This window comes from Hyperolius riggenbachi, chromosome 8 (assembly GCF_040937935.1).
Source record: "Hyperolius riggenbachi isolate aHypRig1 chromosome 8, aHypRig1.pri, whole genome shotgun sequence".
Classification (NCBI taxonomy): domain Eukaryota; kingdom Metazoa; phylum Chordata; class Amphibia; order Anura; family Hyperoliidae; genus Hyperolius; species Hyperolius riggenbachi.
The window spans coordinates 161,359,272-161,375,463 of NC_090653.1; the positions used below are offsets into that span (position 1 = coordinate 161,359,272).

The window sequence follows — 16,192 nt, forward strand, 5'->3', positions numbered from 1 at the left end:
GCCGCATGCCGCTCCCACAGCCAGGAACATTCTGCACCTGCGCAATAGTGCTGCACAGGTGTCGTATGCTCCTGGCGGCGGAGTGTGTGCATGCGCACTACACCCGACTGGCTCAAGTACCTGGACTCATAGCAGAAGATCCAGGTGGTGGAGGAGGACAACGAGGGACTGATTATCCTGAAGGCGGCTGGAGAAAGCCCCAAGTATGTATAAAACTTTAATTTCATCTGTCTCAGGTTTACTTTGTTACACAGTAGTACTATACTCTACATATGCACTCCCCACAGAGCTGCAGGGAATCCACTGAGAATGCTGTGCACATTGAATACAGAGGTGTTGTCTGTTTACAATCTCCTCATTCCCCTGCAGAGTACCTGCACATCATTCTTACATGTACCCACACTTACATTGCCTAGGGCCTGATAGATGTTCTTTGTTCCGGTCTGTACCTTTTACAAGTACTCTTACCAAGGACTAGTTTTAGTCTAAAGGGAATAAATATAGTAGTCTACATATCCTTCTCACTTCAGTTGTCTTGTAAAATTCCTAAGCGTTGGCAGTTAAGAGACGAATTTCATGTTACATACTTTTAATCAACAAAATTGTAATATGCAAATTAGAGGAGTCGGAGTAATCCTAAACTGAGGAGTCGGAGTCGGTGGATTTTTGGACCGACTCCACAGCCCTGGTAAAAAGTATGCTTCTCTGCAACTGTAGCTGTACATTGTCCAAAACTGCACAGCATGCCTAGCGTTACGTCGGCAGAATTCAAAGCACTGACGCCAATGTGACCATACCATTACAATAAACGGCCAGACATCGCTGGAGCCTCTAAGTATTTCGGGGCAGGTTTGTGCTATTTTGGTCCATATATCCAGCATCGGGCGTTACCCATTGGTGCCAGATGCCGGGGACTTTGCTGTATTTAGCAAATAGGTGTCAGGTGGTCAGTAGGCTGGAGCCAGTGAGCTCATGTAATTTTATTTTACCTACAAAATTCTAGAAATACATATCCATACAGTCAACAATAGCTTATAATTGCAACTCCTTATGTTGCTATGGTGACATCAATGTTTTTCTGGAAGAGGAGTACTATGAATATTACTCTTTTCTATACTTCCCACATATTTACAGTTGGAAAGGTTTTTCTCTTTGAAAATATTCAGTTAGTTCCCAGGTTACCTGGAACTTCAGCCTCTCCGACAACTGCTTCTCTCTTTCTGTTACTTTGTCTTTAGGAGGCTCATCATCCATTGGAGTGGCTGGCGGCTTCTGCTGCAACTGACTCAGCAAGTACAGAATCTGTAAAGGAACAACATCTAACTTGTAAAACAGTTTATAAAAAGGAAGAGATATTAGTGTGAAGTATGGTGGAGTAGTACTGAAAATAAATACAGTACATTACAAAATGAAAAAACAGCTATCTGAAAGATGTGAAATAATGTTACCTTCTCCTGATGCTGCTGTTCAAGCTCCATGAGTTGAGACTGATGTTCTGACTCCATTTCAGCCATCTGGTTTCTTTCCTCAAAAATAGTTTTTTGGAGATCTGCTGAATGAGCCTTGTTCAGCTTCAGACCACTCTCCAGTTTACTAATCTCAACTTTGGCAGAGACCAGCTGTAAGACATAGCAAAGACACGTCAGTTTTAACCACATGTAAAAAGAAAGTCCTGCATGCTGCGTTTTTCTTGTGTTGCAAGCATCCAGTGAAAGTCCCAAATTGTAACTGCAGTTTACAGTGCAAAAGAAGTCTCAGTCATATTTCCAGATGTTAGCTTAAAGGACTTACGAGGCCAAAACCACTAAAAAAAAAGTAAAGTACCGGCATGATGTTTAAATGCACAGAGGACGCCATTCGCACCCTTCGTGCAGTTCCGCTGGGTCCCCTTAGTGAAATCGCCCCCGTGCCGCTCGCGACCACACAGGCCGGGTCGGGTTCTCCTGCCACTCCTAATATGGCCGCCGGAGCGGGCCACGGCTGCGCAGTCCGCATTGCATAGAGTGCGGCTGCGCAGCTCTAGGGCCAACCCCCCTGAATCACACACTGTAGCGTGGATCGGGGAGGCCCTAGAGCTGCACAGCCGCGGCAATGCAGACTGCGCAGACGCGGCCAGCTCCGGCGGCCATATTAGGAGTGGCAGGAGAGCCCGACCCAGCCTGTGGGGTCGCGAGCGGCATGGGGGGGTGATTTCACTAAGGGGACCCGGCGGAACTGCACGGAGGGCGCGGATGGCGTCCTCCATGCATTTAAACATCATGCAGGTACTTTATTTTTTTTAGTGGTTTTGGCCTCATAAGTCCTTTAAGTAAAAATCACAGAATGAAAGATGAAAGTTGTACTAATTAGCATTTACCAGTTAGGTGTCAGGTCGTGGAGCCAGTGAGCTCATGCAAGTATATATAAGGTCCATTAGGCTTCTGAAGATCATGAAGTTTAAGAGGAACTTTAACGAAGCAGAAAACGGATACCCTCTTTCCATGATAAACCTATACCTTCTCTCAAATAGATCAGGGGGATCTGTGTGGCTAATATTTTGGCGAAGCCCCCTTTCAAAGTGTGAAAAAAACATCCGTTTCAAACTGCCAAGCAATCAGCATGTCCCTATGTGCATACATACACTGTATATCTATATACTAGTAGACCTAAGCCCGTTTAAAAATGGGCTCTAGGTCTGTGTTTTTGGGGGCGCGCCCGCCGCCTGCTCGGCTCCCTGGCCCCGTCCTCGGCCTCCTGTCTCGCACATGCGCAGTAGCAAAAAGCACGGACAACGCTACACAGAGACAGGAGGCACACGAAGGAACAAAGGGGTTTTATTATAGAGGATATCCATCTACTAAAAAAACCCAACCGTTTAGCCAATCGCATTGTTAGCAAGTGTGGTTACAGATCATAGCAGTTGGTGCGGTCTAGTTTTTCTTCGTTTGCCAATTGTAAAAAGATGATGTGCAGGCCCACTGTGGATCTAACACATACATGCAAACTCCAGCCCGTGGGCCAAATCTGGCCCTCAGAGCCTTTAAATTTGGCCCTCAAGTGGTTTCCCCACTTTGCATTATGATTGGCTCATACTAGACCATCAGGGAAGCTATATTGGAGGTGAAACCCTAACACCCCTAGCAACCCAGGGAACTATATGGGGGGAGGTTGGCCCGTGACTAGGTCCCAGTGTACAATTTCAGTCCACTTTGTATTTGAGTTTAACACCCCTGATCTAACATGAACGAATTGCATAGCGAATATTCATTTTTTTGATCTTTGTTTTTTTTTAAAGGATAACCGAGGTGACATGATGAGATGGTGCCTAGCACACTAATAACTATGCTGTGTTCCTTTTTTTTTCTCTGTAAGAGTTAAATATCAGGTATGCAAGTGGCTGACTCAGACAGGAAGTGACTACAGTCTGACCTCACTAATAAGAAATTCCACCTAAAAATCACTTTCCCAGCAGAAAATGGCTTCTGAGAACAGGAGAGAGATAAAAAGGGTCAATCGTTCATAGATTTTAGCTCTGGCATACTTCAATCACTGTGTAATTGAACAAAAGCAATAAAACAGTAAAAACTTAAAAAGTAGATTTAAATAAAATAAAACTGGACTATCTTAAAAAGTCATTTTTAGGAGAAGGAAGATAGATCAAATTGTTTATTTCATTAGTTTATTTTCACCATGGGTGTCCTTTAAACTGCTCACTTTGCATTAATTTCTTTCATTCCAACCCCCAGCCCCAGCAAAAAAAAAAATAAAAAATACATTTTTAATTGATGTGTCCTAAAAACTCAGTTCAATCAGCAAAATGAAGCACAACAAAATACATTATATAAATATATATTTTAGCAACCATTACTACAAATGATTAAAGATGAAAAACTAACCTCTCCCATTAAATATTTTAATGCACATTTTGCTTCCATGAGATTTGTAATAGTTTCCCATCTCTGTTTCACCCGTTCTTCCTCGCTGTCTGCATCCAGCAGCTTTTGCTGAAGGTCAGCTATTTGGGCACTCCTGTAAGAATGATTAAGCATACCCAGTAAGGCAATGAGACAAGTTAGCCTATTAGAGCAAAGGAATTTAAAGGACAGATGCAAGGTAATTAAACAAAAATCTACTTACCCAGGGCTTCCTTCCCCCAGTCGTCCTGTGCCCTTGCCATAGCTCCACTCCTAGTCTGTGGCACAGGGTTCCCCTCTGGTGCAGATGCAGACTGGAATCTACTTCGCCTGAACGAGAGCCGCTTGCGGTCACTACTACTGCGCAGCACACTCCAGACCACATCAGCGTGACCCTGAGTGGCTCTTACGCAGGTGCAGTAGATGCCAACCTGGCGAGGTCGATATCTGCACCGAAGGGGAGCTGAGCTGCGGCAAGGGCACAGGGCAGATGCCAGGGGCTGGAGGAAGCCCCGGGTAGATTTTTGTTCTTTAATTACCTCAGACCTTCCCTTTAATACAAAGTACAAACTTCTAAATTGTAATGCTTCATACACATTTGAGATAAAAGTCTTTGGAAAATGCAAGATCACAGACCAATTTTACCCCCTTCCATGTAGTATGAGAGCCATACTCTACACAGTCTATTCTATGGAGCTGAACTCCCCATCAGATAAAATCTTTGCAAGATGCTGCACACAAAGATGCCTGTACACACTCAAAAGATCATTATCTGCAAAAGATCTGTTCCTGCAAAAGATCCATTCCTGCAAAATGCATTCATAGTCAATGAGATCTGCAGATCCTCATACACACTTGGTTTAACAGACAATCATCTGCAGATCAGATCCACCAGGATGGATCTTCAGATCTGCAGATGATTGCCAGATATGCAGATGAAGTCTGTTAAGCCGCATCTACACGAGTAGATGCGGCCGCGATGCTCCTTATCAATCGAGCCGCTGATGCGGCTCGATTGATAAGATCCGACAGGACGGATCTCCGCACCGCCGATTCCCTGCTCGATCCCCGTGAGGGGACAATGGCAGGGAATCGTGCGGGAGATAAGCGGCGCCGGCGGGGACTCGAATGCGGCGGGGACGCGCAAGAGGCTGCCGATCGCCCCAACATCTCCCCGTGTAGACGGGGCTTTAAACCAAGTGTGTATGAGGATCTGCAGATCTCATAGACTATGAATGCATTTTGCAGGAATGGATTTTTTGCAGGAACAGATCTTTTGCAGATAATGATCTTTTGAATGTGTACAGGCATCTTTGTGTGCAGCATCTTGCAAAGATTTTATCTGATGGGGAGTTCAGCTCCATAGAATAGACTGTGTAGAGCAGGGGTAGGGAACCTTGGCTCTCCAGCTGTTAAGGAACTACAAGTCCCACAATGCATTGCAGGATTCTGACAGCCACAGTCATGATTAATAAAGGCAAATGCATGCTGGGATTTGTAGTTTTATCACAGCTGGAGAGCCAAGGTTCCCTACCCCTGGTGTAGAGTATGGCTCTCATACTACATGAAAGGGGGTAAAATTGGTCTGTGATCTTGCATTTTCCAAAGACGTTTATCTCAAGTGTGTATGAAGCATAAGAATGGCAATTTCATGAATGCATTTACGTTACAGCCAAAGCCAGACATCAGTTAAAGTGGGAAGCGGCCAAGAATTTACCTGCCAAAGTCAACATTAACCAGCTTGCATACAAAGTTGCTTTCCTGCCATGTCGCTATTTGCCTGGTATTGTGCCACTTTCTCTGGAGGGGTCAGTTAGTGTTAAGCAGAGGAGAGGGAGCGTTCGTGTTAGCCAAAGGAAAGCGACGAGGGTAGTGTTAGGCAAAGGAGGGAGGGGAGTAGTGTTAGGTAGAGGAAAGGGGAAGGTTATTGTTGGGTATAGGCCTGCAGGTCGCACAGTCAAGGACACAAGGTACACTTGCATATGATCTTAGCCACATCCCGTAGCCACTTTTTGCAGCAGTTCTTGATTTGACCTTAAAGAGACACTGAAGCGGAAAAAAAATGATGATATTATGATTTGTATGTGTAGTACAGCTAAGAAATAAAACATTAAGATCAGATACATCAGTCTAATTGTTTCCAGTACAGGAAGAGTTGAGAAACTCCAGTTATCTCTATGCAAACAAGCCATTAAGCTCTCCGACTTGTGCTGGGAATACACGTTTCGTTTTTGCCTTCGTTTTAGCCTTCGATTCGTTAAGTAAACGAATCAAGTGTTGAAAACGTATGTGAAAATAGTCATAATCTCATTATAGTTTCAAATAATAGACCCCAAAAACGAACGACTAGTGATCGAACATGTTTGATATTATCTCTCTTTATCCATCTAATCGAGCCATTGGTAGGCTTGATGGCTGTTCAGATCGATTATATGTTCGTTTATGTTAGTCCGTCCCTGTAAAAAGGGATTTTCGTTTCTTTGCAGCCTTCGATTATTGGAAAAACGAAACCATCAGAATCGGAAAAAAAAAAACCAAACCGTGGGTGGTGATATTAACCGTACGTTCGTTTATTTCGGGAACGAAAAGGACAAAAGGCACAATCGAAACGAAGGCTAAAACGAAACGTGTATTCCCAGCATTAGTCGTGGAGAGGGCTGTTATCTGACTTTTATTATCTCAACTGTTCCTGGACTATTTACTTTTCCTCTGCCAGAGGAGATGTCATTACTTCCCAGACTGCTCTGAAAGAATAATTTTGAATGCTGAGTGTTGTGTAATCTGCACATATTATAGAATAATGCAATGTTAGAAAAAACACTATATACCTGAAAATAAAAGTATGAGAATATTTTCTTTGCTGCTAATCTAGTAATTATTCATAGTACACAACCAATTCATTATATCATATTTTTTTTCGCTTCAGTGTCTCTTTAAAGGGGAACTTCAGTCTAAACAAACATACTGTCATCAAGTTACATCAGTTATGTTAATTAGAATAGATCGGTAATATAATCTCTTACCCACCCTGTTTTAAAAGAACAGGCAAACGTTTGTGATTCATGGGGGCTGCCATCTTTGTCATGGGGGCAGCCATCTTTTTGGTTGAAAGGAGGTGATATAATCACACTGCCGAAAAGAGTACTGGTAAATTCGATATGTAGCACTTTGCCAAAGTTAGGCTTGACCTTACTGTACATGCAATTCAGAGGGACATATGATACAGTCTCTCCTCACTGGATCAGAGTCAGACGTATGCATACTCTGTCCATGGTGATTTGCTAAAAACAATGTGCATAAGTGTATTATGTACTCGGAAAGTCTCAATGAATGCCCATCGGTGATATGTTTCCGGAGCCTGTTTTGTCTGCAGGGGTCTTTGCTGCCCCCCCCCCCCCCACACACACGAGATTTGTTGTGGGGTGTAGCTATCCCGCAGATTCAAAGTCGCTCTGACTTGAGCGGGTTGCTGGGGGAATCTCGGTTGGTGGGGGGGATTATTCTTTGTATATATTGTACATAGTGTTTCATTTTGTGCATCACAAACTCCTGACGACACCTCTGTTAATGAGGTGAAACAATTGTTGAGTGGCACTAATTTTTCCTACACACTTCTCCTCAAGCTATACACCTCAATGGTGAAATTATTCCAACCCAGCTACCTTCTGTGAAGGTGATAAATTTGCCCCTATGGGGCTCCTTTGTTGATATGATATTTCATGCTGGTTACACTAGCAGATACCAGCCATTACAACAAAGTAGAAATCTGTGCTTCTGTTGTACTCACTAGTGCCTAAACGGTTGTACATTTGATGCTCAGACTGTTAGCGACTTTGAATCTGCGGGATAGCTACACCCCACAACAAATCTCGTGTGTGTGTGTGTGTGTGTGTGTGTGTGTGTGTGTGTGTGTGTGTGTGTGTGTGTGTGTGTGTGTGTGTGTGTGTGTGTGGGGGGGGATCAGCAAAGACCCCTGCAGACAAAACCGTCTCTGGCAACATATCATCGATGGGTATTCATTGAGACTTTCCGAGTACATAATACACTTATGCACATTGTTTTTAGCAAATCACCATGGACAGAGTATGCATACGTCTGACTGATCCAGTGAGGAGAGACTATCATATGTCCCTCTGTATTGCATGTACAATAAGGTCAAGCCTAACTTTGAAAGGAGGTGACAAGGAGCAGGAGAGACAGTTCCAACTGTCCTAGTCCTGATCATCCCTCCCAGCTGCACACACCAGGCTTCAAATGTCAAATTCAAAATGTAAAAAAAAAAAAAATTCACCAAAACAGCAGACCGAGAACAACATCAGAAATCCCATCATGCTTTGCACAGCATCAGGGGAAAAAAGCGCGGGCAGTTTTCTTCTGTGCAGCTAAAAATGAGGCTTTGGTAAGAGAAACAAAGTTCTGATGCTGTTAAAGAAACACCAAGCCTTTTCAGTCCTGCTGAGTTGATTTTTAGTCCGGAGGTTCACTTTAACATTTAAAACAAAATCAAACTGCAGTACACTACAGGAAGAAAGATATAAAGAAAGGCCTGCTGAAGATTTATTTAAAAGCATATCTGAACTGATGTTACATAAGATAACTACGGGTACATATATTACCACACCTATATAGAACTTGCCTGCGTTCATTCTTCTGTTTATTGTTAGGAGGGTTAAAGGACAACTGAAGTTAAAGTGATATGAAAGTTGACATCTTTAAATTTTAAGCCATGCACATTGCCTGGCTGTCCTGCTGATCATCCACCTCTAATACTTTTAGCCACAGACAGCCAGGCAACTGGTATCGTTGAAAAAAAATCCAGACTAGGTTTGTTTGCTTATTTTCATTCAGTCTTAGTATATCAATCTCATGCTTGCAGAGGCACTGTGGTGACGTGTAGTAGCTGGATAGTGTAATGGTTAAGGGCTCTGCCTCTGACACGGGAGACCTGGGTTCGAATCTCGGCTCTGCCTGTTCAGTAAGCCAGCACCTATTCAGCAGGAGACCTTAGGCAAGTCTCCCTAACACTGCTACTGCCTATAGAGCGCGTCCTAGTGGCTACTGCTCTGGCGCTTTGAGTTCGCCAGGAGAAAAGCGCTATATAAGTGTTTGTCTGTCTAAAGGTGCGTACACACATGCGACTATAGTCGTTTGTAACGATCGTTCCCCGATCTTTACCAACGACGATCGTTACAAAAAACGAACCACCGACTATTAAGGCAAACGACGAACGAGCCAAATCGCTACAAAAGAAAGTTCTGTCTCGGCGGATTTTAACCACCCTGGCGGTATTGACGAGCTCAGCTCGTCCAGGAAAAACTTGCTGAAAGCGGTATTGACGAGCTGAGCTCGTCAATACCGCCAGGGAGATTTCTTGTTTCTCTTCCCCGCCGGCTGCACTTTTCCCTCATCAGAGGGATTCCCCAGGATGGCTGGATGCCTGCCAGCACGCTGTGGGTAGCGATCTGTGCTACCCACAGCATACAGAACTAGCATCCAGCCACCCTGGGAATCCCTGTGCAGCCGGCGGGGCAGAGAATGTGTGGGGCTGTGCAGGGATTCCCCTTCTTTGCCGGCGGGTGGCTGGTGCGGGGATCCTCTCTGTGGGGGGGCCGGGGATCCCCGTACTGTGCATGCGGGGTGACCCTTTTGTGTGTGCGGGGGGGCGGGTATCCCCTTCTATGGGGCTGGTCTTGGCCGGTCGGGGACACCCCCTTCTGTGGTGGGGGGAAGGTGGGTGTCCCCATCTATGTGGGCTGTGGGTGGCCTCTCCCTCCTCTTCCCCATCCCTCCCTCTGTCCCCCGTGCCCCCCCCCCCCGATCCCGTGTCTCCCCCCTGTAAGAAGCCCTGATCTACTCACCTGAGGGCTTTCTCCTGCGGCGGCCACGATGGACACCCTCCTCCTCCATCGCCGAAGTCCCGGTCTGTGTAATTACAGTACGCGGCTTGGTGACGTCACCAAGCTGCGTACTGTAATTACAGAGAACACGAGACTTCGCGATGGAGGAGGAGGGTGTCCATCGTGGCCGCCGCAGGAGAAAGCCCTCAGGTGAGTAGATCAGGGCTTCTTACAGGGGGGAGACACGGGATCGGGGGGGGGGGACACGGGGGACAGAGAGGGAGGGATGGGGAAGAGGAGGGAGAGGCCACCCACAGCCCACATAGATGGGGACACCCACCTTCCCCTTACCACAGAAGGGGGTGTCCCCGACCGGCCAAGACCAGCCCCATAGAAGGGGATACCCGCCCCCCCCGCACACACAAAAGGGTCACCCCGCATGCACAGTACGGGGATCCCCGGCCCCCCGCACAGAGAGGATCCCCGCACCAGCCACCCGCCGGCAAAGAAGGGGAATCCCTGCACAGCCCCACACATTCTCTGCCCCGCCGGCTGCACAGGGATTCCCAGGGTGGCTGGATGCTAGTTCTGTATGCTGTGTGTAGTGGGGGGGACACAGGATCAGGGGTGAGAGGGGGGGCATGGAGGACAGAGAGGGAGGGATGGGGGAAGAGGAGGGAGAGGCCACCCACAGCCCGCATAGATGGGGACCCCCACCTCCCACCCACCACAGAAGGGGGTGTCCCCGACCCACCACGACTAGCCCCCATAGAAGGATGATACCTGCCCCCCCCCCCCCCCAATGCACACACAGAAGGACCACCCACACGCACAGTATGGGGATTCCCCCCCCCCCCCCCCCCCCCCCACAGAGGGGATCCCCGCCGGCCACTACCAGCCAGCACAGAAGGGGAGCCCCCCCCCCCACAGAAGGGACACCCGGCCACAGTTAGGGGGCATCGGGGGCAATGGGGTTGGGGGGGGCAGAGGCACCCGCAAACCTAGCTCCCTATACATATGACTCCCTAGACCTGGCTGCACATCTGTCTCCTATACACCTGGCTGCACATCTGTCTCCTATACACCAGCAAACATCTTGCTCCCTATATACCTGGCAAAACATCTAGCTAACTACACCTGGCTGCACATCTGGCTATACATCTGGGTCTTATACTCACCATTGGCATGCTGATCCCTCGCCGCGTACCTCTGATAGCTTCTCCAGTGCCTTCTTCCATGTCCCTTGGCGGATTTTGCTTCTCCCTTGGCGATCACATGTCCCCCGTCGATCGGCGTTGATGGCACCAATGTCACACAGCATCATCAAAATCTCGCAGCAAACACTTTTTTTTTATTGAATTCAATACAATAACCTGTATTGAATTCAATATAAAAAAATGATTGCAAAAAAAATTGGTTGAAAATTATTGGAAATTAATTGAACCACTTTTTGCACGGAAATCCTGGGGAAATAGAACGCCAGGGTGGCTACCCAACGACGATCGTTTGCAAAAGTAGTACATCGTTGGAAACGATCGTTCGTACTAGGCTTGACATGCGCATTTCACAATTTCTCTGTGAAACTTATTTTTATGCGCAGGCGCAATAGTTGCTTTACGTGATGTAACGTTCGTTCTAACGATCAGATCGTTACACACCTTTTAAAACTAACTTTACTTAGGTCGTTCTTTCATCAATTAAAAGTTCGTTCGTCGTTCTCAACGAACGATCGTTGTCGCATGTGTGTACGTAGCATTAGAATGGAGTAAATTATTCAAGATACCCACTTTTATGCAGTCTCAAACAACCAGCTTAAATCAACAGAAGTACTCACAGTGGTGAAGGCCAAGTTTTCAAGCCATTTGTGGGCTCTGCTGTTCTTAAAACCTGGGGCCACAGCTCCCCCATGGTTAATATAACTTCAATTTCTGTATTTTAACACTTAAAGGAATACTGTAGGGGGGGGGGGGGTCGGGGGAAAATGAGTTGAAGTTACCCGGGGCTTCTAATGGCCCCCCACAGACATCCTGTGTTGGCGCAGCCACTCACCGATGCTCCGGCCCCGCCTCCGGTTCACTTCTGGAATTTCTGACTTTAAAGTCAGAAAACCACTGCGCCTGCATTGCCATGTCCTCGCTCCCGCTGATGGCACCAGAAGCATACTGCGCAGACCAAAGACCATACGGGGCTTGTGCAATACACTCCTGGTGACATCAGCGGGAGCGAGGATGCAGCTGCGCAGGCACAGTGGTTTTCAGACTTTAAAGTCTGAAATTCCAGAAGTGAACCGGAGGCGGGGCCGGAGCATCGGTGAGTGGCTACGCGGGTACAGGATGTCTGCGGGGGGCCATTAGAAGCCCTGGGTAAGTTCAACTCATTTTCCCCCGACCCCCCTACAGTATCCCTTTAATACAGAGTTCATGGTACTCATGTCTATAGAGTGTGTCTAACAGTGCTGCCATAATTCTTCATACTCCTGGCAAATTTTGAGTTGTTATTTATTCAACCAGCAAGTAATTTTTTAGACGGGAAATAACATAGGCGCCTCCCAAAAGATAAGACGATGTACACGAGGCATTATTGTGGAAAATAAAACATCTCAGCTTTTATTTACATTTGAGCAAAAACTGCCCAGTCCAAAATTATTCATACCCTTCTCTAATATAAAAGCCTTTATTGGCTATTACAGCAATCAAACATTTCCTATAATTGCAGACCAGCTTTTTGCATGTCTCCACAGGTATTTTTGGCCGTTCATCTTTAGCAATGAGCTCCAAATCTTTCAGGTTGGAGGGTCTTCTTGCCATCACCCTGATCTTTAGCTCCCTCCACCGATTCTCAATTGGATTCAAGCCAGGACTTTGGCTGGGCCACTTTTGCTGTGTGTTTTGGGTCATTGTCGGGCTTAAATGTCCACTGGTGCCCAAGATAAAGTTTCTCTGCAGACTTCCTGATTATGTTGAGAATCCTCACATATTGCTCTTTTTTCATGGTGCAGTTTACTGCGATTAAGTTCCCTGGTCCATTGGCTGAAAAACACTCCCAAAGCATTAGGTTCCCACCACCATGTTTGACAGTGAAGATGGCGTTCTTTCGGTTGAAGGCTTCTTTTTTCTTTTACACCAAATCAAGGAAACACTGACTAAACAAACAACATTTTTGTTTCATCTGACCATAATAAAGAAGACCAGAAGTTTTCTTTGTCCAGCTTTTGTGTGCCTTATCTGGAGAAGTGGTGTCCTCCTTGGTCTGCATCTGTGGAGCCTAGCAGTGTACGTTTGGATTGTCTGTCTTGAGACACTGCCACCAGCAGAGCCCAGATTCACTAGGATGGCCTTAGTGGTGATCCTTGGATTCTTTTTCACCTCTCACTATCCTCCTGGCCAGCACAGGTGCCACTTTTGGCTTCCGACCACATCCTCTGAAATTTTCCACAGTGCAGGACATCTTGTATTTTTTTTAATACTTTGCACTGTAGCCACTGGAACTTGAAAACATTTAGAAATGGCCTTGTAGCACTTTCCTGACTTGTGAGCAGCCACAATGCGCAGCCGCAGGTCCTCAATGAGCTCCTTTGTCCTTAAGGTTCGTACACACAGGATTTTCGTAAACGGCCCATCGTTTGGCCGTTTGAACGACCAGTTGTTTGGACGTCAAATCGGGCGTGTGTACAGTGTTGTTCAGCTTATAAGACTGGACTTGAGCGATACAATAAAATAGCTGTTCCCAATTAATCAGGGTAATGAGGATGCTTTAGAACAGCTTGGACTATTTGGAATGGTATAGTACAGGCGTCCCCAAACTTTTTCAGTTAAGGGCTGGGGTAAACATACTTTAGACTGCTGGGGGGCCTGGAGTATACATAAAATGATGTAGAAAAAAAAAATTACATTGAGCCTAGGTAATAGACAGCGCCTATTAACCTCCCTGGCGGTAAAGCCCGAACTGAGTTCGGGCTATGCCGCTGCGGAGGATTTCTCAGGCCCTGGTCGGCCGATTTGCAAAAATTTTTTTTTTGGTACATGCAGCTAGCACTTTGCTAGCTGCGTGTAATTTAGGATCGCCGCCGCTCTGCGCTGATTCGCCGCTACCCGCCTCCCCCCCCCCCCCCCCAGACCCCTTGCGCAGCTTGGCCTATCAGTGGCAGGCAGCGCTAAGGGGTGGATCGGGACTGTCCAATGCGCCATGAAGTCATCCTGATCGTTGACATGGCGACGGGTGAAGCCAAATTTCCTGTTGGCTCTGATCACCTGAGGCGATCGGAAGGGGAGGGGGGATACCGCTGCACAGCAGCTATAATGTACCTAGCACTAGGCTAGCTGCGTGATTTAATAAAAAAAAATAAAAAATAATAATAATAATAATAATAATAATAATAATAATGTGCTGCGCTGCCCCCTGGCGGTTTTAATAGACTGCCAGGGAGGTTAACATGGGCAGCTCATGTCTCCCATTTGACCAGAGCAGATGTTATGCCCCCAACATAGCATGTGCAGGTAGTATGCCTGCAACAAAGCATGTGTAGCCATGATGCCACTAACAGTGCAGATATCATGACTAACATAGCAAATCATACGTGTGCCATAATGTCACCCAAAAGCCTACAAAAACCTACAAGCACAATCTCACCCATACACACACAATCACTGTAGCAACGTATACAGCACAACCCTCCATTTCCCCTTCGCAAAGGAACCACAACATGTCTGCCCAGCACTGACCAAAATATATGTGATTAGGTTTGTTACAAGTCATCACCTCCACCCATTAATCCAGAAGCCAGCAAATTACTGCTTTCTGGCTTCAATATGTAAGTGTGGTGCCAGAACTGCAATTCTATATGCGGGCCACCAATATTTAAAGATGCAGCAGACCGCATCTACAAGTAATACATTTTGTGTGTGGGGGGCCTGTAAAAAAAAGACTCAGGGGGCCGCATTCAGCCCGCGGGCCTTAGTTTGAGGACCACTGGTATAGTACTTTGTATTTTCCCACAGACTGACAGTTTGTGAAGGGTATAATTTTGGACTGGATACTTTTTGCTCAAATGTAAAAAGCGGAGAATCCCCCCCCCCCCCCCCCCCAATAATGCCTCTTGTACATCGCCTTTTTTTCTGGGAGACACCCATGTCATTTCCCGTCAAAAAATTACTTGCTGGTTGAATAAAAGTGACCAAGTCAAAATTTGCCAGGGGTATGAATAATTATGGGCAGCACTATCTATATATCTGTCAGACTCAATTCATACAAGAATATAGTAGTAAAGTAAAAAAAAAAAAGAAAAAAAAAAAAAAAAAACTTTACCAAATATATATCCTTTAACCATTTCAGCCCAGGGGTTGTTTTCACGTTATGGAGAGGAATTTTCACTTTTCAGCACAAAAATGATCAATACCTTGTTTTTTCCTCCACCAATTAGACTTTTTTTTGGCACATTATGCTAAGTATTTTATTCTAAATGCATTTTAATGGCCATTATAGTTTTTAAATAAAAAATGTTCTACTGTGGATAAAAGCCACACATTTGCTCATCTGTCCCGGTTATTGCAACGCTTAAAGGGTACCAGAGACGAACGATCTCTAAAAAATGAAAGATGTTATACATACCTGAGGCTTCCTCCAGGCCCATAAGCCTGGATCGCTCCCACACCGCCGTCCTCCGCTGCCTCCATCGCCGGAACCAAGTCCCGCCACTTCCGCCGGACGTGGCCAATTGTCCGCATCACAGGGGCTCCCTCCCTACCCTTACACATGCGGCTGCGCAGTACGGAGGGAGCGCACTGCGCTTGTGACGAATGGCCGAAATGACGGGACCCGGTACCGGCGGACAGAGGTAGCGGAGAAAGGCGGCGTGGGAGCGATCCAGGCTAATAGGGCTGGAGGAAGCCCCAGGTATGTATAACATTTTTCTTTTGTCTCTGGTTCTCTTTAAAGAGGCTCTGAAGTCTCTTAAAAATCTTTTTATTTCAAAAATCTCTTTAAAGAGACTCCGTAACAAAAATTGCATCCTGTTTTTTATCATCCTACAAGTTCCAAAAGCTATTCTAATGTGTTTTGGCTTACTGCAGCACGTTCTACTATCACAGTCTCTGTAATAAATCAATGCATCTTTCCCCTGTCAGACTTGTCGGCCTGTGTCTGGAAGGCTGCCAAGTTCTTCAGTGTTGTGGTTCTGTGATGCATCTCCCTTCTCCAGGCCCCTCTCTGCACACTGCCTGTGTGTTATTTAGATTATGGCAGGTTCTCTCTGCTCTATTATCTTTTACAAGCTGGATAAATACTCCTCTGCGCTGGCTGGGCTTTCACATACTGAGGAATTACATACAGGCAGAGCTGTCTGCACTCTGCAGGAAGAAACAGCATGACACTTCAGTGGAAGATAGCTGCAGGGGGAAAGAAACACACAAATGATCTCTTGAGATTCAAAAGGAAGGGTGTATACAGCCTGCTTGTGTATGGATG

The 16,192-nt window shown here is 46.2% G+C and overlaps 1 protein-coding gene across 1 annotated transcript in view; it reads right to left on the bottom strand.

Moving 5' to 3' along the window:
* KIF4A (kinesin family member 4A) overlaps nucleotides 1-16,192 on the bottom strand; it is a 114,828-nt gene that overhangs the window by 15,177 nt on the left and 83,459 nt on the right. Inside the window, exons 23-25 of the mRNA XM_068247632.1 lie at nucleotides 3,876-4,008; nucleotides 1,449-1,619; nucleotides 1,183-1,302 (exon numbers count right to left, since the gene is read on the bottom strand). Of these exons, the coding sequence (XP_068103733.1) occupies nucleotides 1,183-1,302; nucleotides 1,449-1,619; nucleotides 3,876-4,008 (424 nt within the window). The remainder of the gene's footprint in view (nucleotides 1-1,182; nucleotides 1,303-1,448; nucleotides 1,620-3,875; nucleotides 4,009-16,192) is intronic.